This window comes from Mauremys mutica, chromosome 4 (genome assembly GCF_020497125.1).
Source record: "Mauremys mutica isolate MM-2020 ecotype Southern chromosome 4, ASM2049712v1, whole genome shotgun sequence".
Taxonomy (NCBI): Eukaryota; Metazoa; Chordata; order Testudines; family Geoemydidae; genus Mauremys; species Mauremys mutica.
In genome coordinates this window covers 115,694,166-115,701,069 of record NC_059075.1, presented here as the reverse complement: position 1 = coordinate 115,701,069, position 6,904 = coordinate 115,694,166, and the positions used below count along the sequence as shown (strand labels likewise).

Sequence of the window (6,904 nt, the reverse complement as noted above, 5' to 3'; positions counted from 1 at the left end):
GGCCGACGAAGCCAGGCCCCGGGCCGCCTTCCGGACCACCGGGCCCCAGTAATTTGTACCGGCTTTCCCCGCCCCCCCCCCCCCCCCCCGTCAGCCTTGGGCAACCGTACTTGGTGAGGGTTAGGCAAGAAACTGTTCCAGTAACTCCAAGGCACATCCGTGCTAGGCCAAAATGTCTATGAGTAATATGAACTCTTAAATCCAGGGAAGTATTTTGAAAATGGACTCACTGAACTCGGGATTAGGGCCTGGGTGAGGAAAATGACTTCACAATAGTTATGTTTAAGGACAAACTATTTTAATCAGCTTTTTAAAAAGAGATCTGCTCCATTTTTAGGGCCTGCCCTTTTGGGGTTTTATTGTATTTACTTTTTCCCAGGAATGTGTTGGTGTTTATTACCACAACAAAAACCGGTGAAAATTGGTGCAAAAAACTATTCATAATTTGTCTGGGTAAATATTGGGGGTTATTTTGGTGGACGGAAGGAGGGGCTAAGTATTCAGTAGATTAATGCTTTGAGGAATGGAATGAATTGTGGCTTGCTGCAGAACTAAAACAGAACTCGAAACCCAATGTGACCTCTGAGTTTAGGAAAACAATAAATCTCTTATCCCCAAATAAAGCTTTTCATTTGAATAAACAGTTTACTGGTGTAAATTTTGAACTATTAGCCTATACATGTTTACATTTAATAATTGGGCCACACCATTTGCAGCTCATACACTCAACTTCATCCTTTCCTTGTGTTTTGGTTTTTTACTTTTGAATACTTCCTTGTGTTCTGAAACGTATTCTAATACCGATTTTCATTTTCTTCCCCTTTTAGTGTGTCAGATCTTTAACTCATTATCTGCTAACAGCATGAAATGGTGGGCCTGAGATTCATCAGCACATTCAGATGCACACGTATAACCCATGTGCCTAATAGGGATATATCTCTTTAAGGGGCCAGCTGCCAGTGATGCACACCGGGGTGTGGTTGCTCCAGTTGCAGTAGAGGAATAAACATGGCTCTAGAGAAGCACTTTGGAAGGGAAGGGCCTGAGGCAAGAGAGTTCAGCTCTGGATTTAAACTTCCCCAGAATGACGGGGCCGGGGGGTTACTCTAACCTGCAGGGGTGTGGGCAATGCATCACGCCCATCCCTTATGGGACTTGTCACAGGGAAGAAGACAGAAGGAGCCTTAATTACACACACACAAACAAAGGGCTGGCTGCAAAAAGCTTGAATGTAAGATACTGGTTCTGTAAGACTGTCTGTAGTTCATAGAATCATATAATGTCAGGGTTGGAAGGGACCTCAGGAGGTCATTTAGTCCAACCCCCTGCTCAAAGCAGGACCAATTCCCAACTAAATCATCCCAGCCAGAGCTTTGTCAAGCAGGGCTATCTGGTAACAGGGCAGAAGCTGGTGTGCTTTGCTGCTTCCGTAGGAAAGCAAAGAGACAACTAGGAAAACTTAAAAAAAAAAAAACCACCCCCTCACCAGCCTTAGTCAGTTGCCCAGTGTGGCAAGAGCAAGGTTTCAGCAGGGGGCTGGACTAGTGAACCAAGCAATGAGCAGGAGGTGGTGCTCTAGGGCCTGATCCTGTTCCCATTTCAGTCCATGGGAGCTGCATCAGACCCCTTCACCTAACACAAGAACCAGGGGTCACCCCTCACCCAATGAAATGAATAGGCAGCAGGTTTAAAACAAACATAAGGAAGTATTTTTTCACACAGTGCACCATCAACCTGTGGAACTCATTGCCAGGGGATGTTGTGAAGGCCAAAAGTATAACTGGGTTCAAAAAAGAAGTAGATGAGTTCATGGAGGAGAGGTCCATCAAGGGCTATTAGTCAAGATGGTCAAGGACACAACCTCATGCTCTGGGTGTCACTAAACTTCTGAATGCCAGAGGCTGGGACTGGACAATAGGGGAATCACTCCATAATTGCCCTGTTCTCTTCATTCCCTCTGAAGCATCTGGCACTGGCCACCATCATATGGCCCACTAGTCTGACCCAGTACGGCCATTTTTCTGCATGGGACATCATACAGGGGCTAATGCAGAGGTGGGCAAACTATGGCCAGTGGGCCACATCCGGCCTGCGAGATCGTCCTGCCCGGCCCCTGAGCTCCCGGCCGGGGAAGCTAGCCCTCGGCCCTTCCCCCATTGTCCCCCCTCCCCCGCAGCCTCAGCGCGCTGCGCCGTCAGGGCTTTGGCCCGCGTGGGCGGCATGGCTGGCTCCAGCACAGTGGCAGAGCTGCAAGCTCCTGCTGCTCTGAGCAGCATGGTAAGGGGGCAGGGGGGTTGGATAAGGGGCAGGGAGGCCCGGGGGCAGTCAGGAGACAGGGAGCAGGGGGAGGCTGGATAGGCGTGGGAGTCCCAGGGGGGCTGTCAGGAGGCGGGGGTGTGGATAGGGGTCGGGGCAGTCAGGGGACAAGGAGCGGGGGGGGGTTCGATGGGTCGGGGGTCCTGAGGGGGGCGGGATGTGGGAAGGGGTGGATAGGGGGTGGGGGCCAGGCTGTTTGGGGAGGCACAGCCTTCCCTACCCGGCCCTCCATACAGTTTTGCAACCCCGATGTGCCCCTCGGGCCAAAAAGTTTGCCCACCCCTGGGCTAGTGCCCCGCTGGCGCAGCAGAGCCTGGGATCAGCCTGCTACTCAGTGAATGAGGCGAATGTGGATATTGCCTGTCACTAACAGGCTGGATGTTCCGGCTGCCTTCAGTGAGGGTCGCCTTTCCCCGCCGTAGCTAAGTGAGTTATCTCCTCACTTCCCCGGGTCCCTTCTCCCACCTCTCCCCCAGCAGCCTGCCCTGGGATGGGATCACTGCCAGCTGGGAGGGGAGGCTGCCTTTCTAGGGACCCTGCCTGCCCGCCGAGAACCACTCTCCTTCCCCCGTTTCCTCTCCCTCCCAGCCCAGTGTACAGCAATGGCTGGGTGCTGTGCTCTTGCCAGCTCTTGTTGCGGGCCTACAGAGGATATGGCTTTCTGCTGCTGGGCCCCCGCACTGGGTGTCCCCTCCCCCCTGTTCCCTGGGGTGAGCCCTCCCCATCACTGCCCGCCCTCCCAGCTTCGGTGGCAGCACGCGCTCGCTCGGTCGCCTAGGCCTAGCCCCACTCCCGCGGTGTGCACCTCTCATTGGTACGTAGCAGGCTTTGGGGTGCTGGACTCGCCAGTGGCTGCTGGCTCGAGTGTCTCCATTGTGCCTGCCCTGCTCACTGCACCTCTGCTGGGACTGGCGGGCAGCCCCTGGCTAGCTGTAAAAGGACCCCTGTGTGGCCTTCCAGTCCCTCTTGGTGAGCACCCCGTGTCTAACTCACACCCCCTCTGGCCTGCTCACACACCTGGCTCCCCCAGGCAGGCTGAGCCTACTGGCCTGACTAGCACAGCCCTGATGGAAATGCTGGGGGAAGCCAGAGCCCCGCCCCCCCGTTCGGAGCCATGCAGGCGTTTGAGAATTTTAGCTGCAAAAAAACAAGCCAGTTTACAAGAGAGAAAGGAAAGTTTATTAGAGCCGTTCCCCCGGCTCGTGGGTCTACTCCAAATCGCTCTATGATTGCCCGTCTCCGCAGAGACGCCAGGTGGTGTGTCACCCACAGGAGAGCTGCCACCCTTCCCCTGGAGCCCACCTGGTCGCCTTGTGCCAGAAGGGCTGGCTCACATCACTCCACTGTGCAGTGCCCTGCTGGGCAGCCAGTGAGCAGCCCAGCTGCTGGGCTGTGGATGGAGAGTGGGCCAGTCACCCTCAGAGAAAGGGTGGTGGCGGGTGAAGCAGGGTGGTATGGGGAGAGTCCCATGGAGGCAGCACAGCAGTGCCCTGGCCAGAATCCCTGTGCCTCAGTGTGTTGGTGGAAAGGAGGACAGGGGAGAGAGCCTCTCTGAGAATGATAGTGCTGCCAGCTGTTTGTAGGAGAACAGCTGGAGTGCCACTCTGAAGCCAGGAGGAGAGCACTGCTCCTTCCCCAGCTCACCAAACAGCAGGAGGCAGCCAGGCGCCGGTAGTGAGGGAGCAAGCAGAGCTGGAGAGAGAGGTCGGAAGTGTAGGAAGTGTGGCGGGGGAGCCCTGCCTGGCGGGCACGATAAGAGCCAGGACACCCCTCTCCCTAGCCGGCTGCGGTGGGTCTAGTCGCCAGGTTGCATTGCGTGTGTGACAGCGATGACCCCTGTTGTCACGAGGATGATGATGAGGATGAGCAAGAGGAGGGACAGGACCAGGGCCATGATGTTCAGGCACTTGGCGGTGGAGCCGTAGCTGCTTGCGCCGCTGTGGTCACCGACGACTTTACGATCCCTGGCCTGGAGAGAGGGAGGGAGGCAAATACAGCGTGTGATCCTCGTGCTTGGGGGCAGGGTGTGTGACCCTAAGGGCTCGCAGTTCCAGGGCCCTCAAATTTCCCTGAACTCAGGCTGGAGCCTGCCAGTCTCAGGGGACCCCCGCACCCTCTTGGGGGTGTGGGCAGGGGTGTGTGAATTTCAGGTCATGGGCCTGTGAGAATCTTGGGAGGGGTGGGGGGGCACGTGGGAGAATCTCAAGGCCCTGGGGCAATGGGCGGATGTGATGTCAGGGGCCGTCAGAGCTTGGCTGTGGGTGAACAGCTGAGCCCCCAAGGGGATGGACATGTCTGAACGCGGGGATCCTGGGGGCTGGGTTTAGGACCAAGCTGTGTGTTTCTTATCAACCGCCTGCAGGAAACAGGTGTTGCTCAGGGGCAGAGAGAAACAACCAGGAAACTCCGCAGGCGGCCAGGGCTGGGAGGGGGAAGCGAGCTCTTGCAGCATTGCTCTGCACAGAGGGGCTGAGTGCAAGCGGCAGGAGGTGGGAGATCTGTCGGATCCCCATGTTAGAGCCTTACAAAGCTGCACAGGGGCTTATCTGTGCCCCCCGAGTCTGTAACAGGAGAGGTGCCGTCCCCATCAGCCCCGAGGTCCCTGTGCGTTTAGACTCAGCCCCCATCTCTCTCCCAGCAGTGGGGTTTCCTACATCTGGCGCTCAGCCCCTTGATTCCATTCTCTTCCCTTTTAGGGCAGCTCTGTGAGCAATAGCACCCCCTTACCCCAGCCACAGGGCTGTAGGATGTCCGCTCTCCCCCTCCCACCATTAGTGCTCAGCCCCCAGCAAAGGGGTCCCCACGCTCAGGGTCTCCTTTGCGGTTCCAGCTGTCGCTCATACTTGGCCAGCAGCTGCTTATTATCCCCTTCCTCTGGCCCCCGAGCTGGGCGCTGGCAGGAAGAGGCCCAGCGTGGGAGCGCCTCAGGCTCTAGCTGGGCTGGGGGAAGGGGGTGGGGCGGGGGGGTTGTGAAGGTTACAGAGCTGGGAAGTTGCTACTAAACTTTGTCCGCTCCCAGGGCCAGCCCGGAATCCTGGCAGCAGTGGGGGCGGGGGGACCCCTCAGCCCAGCCTAGGACACTCATGCCCAGCTGCTCTCGGGTCACCCCCTTTGGGGAGAGTAGGCGGCAGGGTGGGGACTCGGGAGAGGCCCGTTCCGGGGTCAGAGGGGCAGGCGACAGCAGCCACGGCCAGGTCAGCCCGAGGCCAAGGGCTAAGCCCGTCAAGGGCCGGGCCTCACCTCAGCCAGCACTTACCGCAGCATGTGGCCGCAGGCGATTGCCCCATGAGGCTGAGACCCGCAGGCCCCAGACTCGCCCCCGTGGCCACACGCAGGGCAGGGCAGGGCGGGGCAGGGCATGGGCCCTCTCACCTTGACGGAGAAAACCAGCGCCATGAAGCCGAGGCAGCAGAAGTTCACATAGAGGGTGCTGAAGATGGACCAGATGATGTGGTCGCGGGGCGGGGGCTGGTACGGGTGCATGCTGATAACGGTGGAGCTGACGGTGGCCCCCGGGGGGACCACCCCGATCTCATGCTCTTCCTTCAGGTGCTCATAGTTGTGGTGTGGGAAGAGCTGGTTGCTGTGGGCCGGGAAGGCGTACGACGAGTTGTCCATTTTCCCGCCAGGTGACCTGCAGCTGCTGGGCAAAGAGGGAGCTGCTGCAATCTCCCAGGCAGAGCTCAGGACTGGGGCAGCCTGGAGCTCAGAGCAAGGAGGGAGGAGGTGGAGCTGCAGGAGAGGGCTGGCCCTTGATTTCCTGCTCTGTGTGCGGTTCGCTTTGTATTTCCCCACCTCTCCTTGCCTAAGTTTCAGTTTCCCAGCCATGTGAGAGCAAGCTAGAGAACAGAAAGGTTTCCTCTGCCAGCTGGGGTCCCAGGGCCCTGCAACCACAGAAGGCCTATGAGTAGGGTGACTCGAATCCCGATATTAGGGGCTTTGTCTTGTAGAGGACGTTATTACCCTGGTATTTTTTGATTTTTTCACGCTTGCTCTCTGGTCACCGTACCTATGGCCCTCACCCCTCTTCCCTGGGATTGGCTTTCCCAGCTGCTCAGCCAACCCCCCGGAGTGCCCACCCCGACTAAGTGGGTGACAGCTGAGAGAGCAGCTCTTGCTGCACTGGTTACCACCACTTTTCTTCCCCCCCCCCCATTTGCTATCTCTGGGTGGGATGGGGGGCACAGAAAGACAGGCCCAGAGGGTTGAGGGCACTGCACCCCAATAGCTGGGGTAAACATTCAAGGCCCCGTTCAAGGCGTTTTACCCAGGCTCCTGCTCCTAGCTCATGGAGCACTAGAAATACAGGCTGGGATTTTTGAGAGCCCAAGGGACATAGGCTTCCAGCTCCCCACCAAGCCGTCCAGAAACGGGATCAGGCATCTCACACTCCACGGCACATGTATGGAACAGATTAGCGCAGATGTGATCCAGCCTTGAACAGCAGGAAGTCAATAGACCATGCGTAACAATAGTTTGACCCTATATACCGTAGGTCTCCCTTTGCACCATAGGGTAGGAGCCCCTGCGAAGCATAAATCTCAAAGTTCTTTACAAAGCAGGATCCGTTATCATTGCCTTCCTTTTA

At 57.2% G+C, this 6,904-nt stretch overlaps 1 protein-coding gene across 1 annotated transcript; it reads right to left on the bottom strand.

Annotated features, from left to right (window-relative positions):
* Window positions 1-3,472: 3,472 nt before the first annotated feature.
* On the bottom strand, window positions 3,473-6,037 carry LOC123370375 (interferon-induced transmembrane protein 1-like). The gene is made up of 2 exons (XM_045016906.1): window positions 5,689-6,037; window positions 3,473-4,285 (listed from the first exon to the last, which is right to left on the bottom strand). The coding sequence occupies exons 1-2, from the start codon at window positions 5,932-5,934 to the stop codon at window positions 4,112-4,114; spliced, it is 420 nt and encodes a 139-aa protein (XP_044872841.1). The 5' UTR covers window positions 5,935-6,037; the 3' UTR covers window positions 3,473-4,111.
* Window positions 6,038-6,904: the final 867 nt, after the last annotated feature.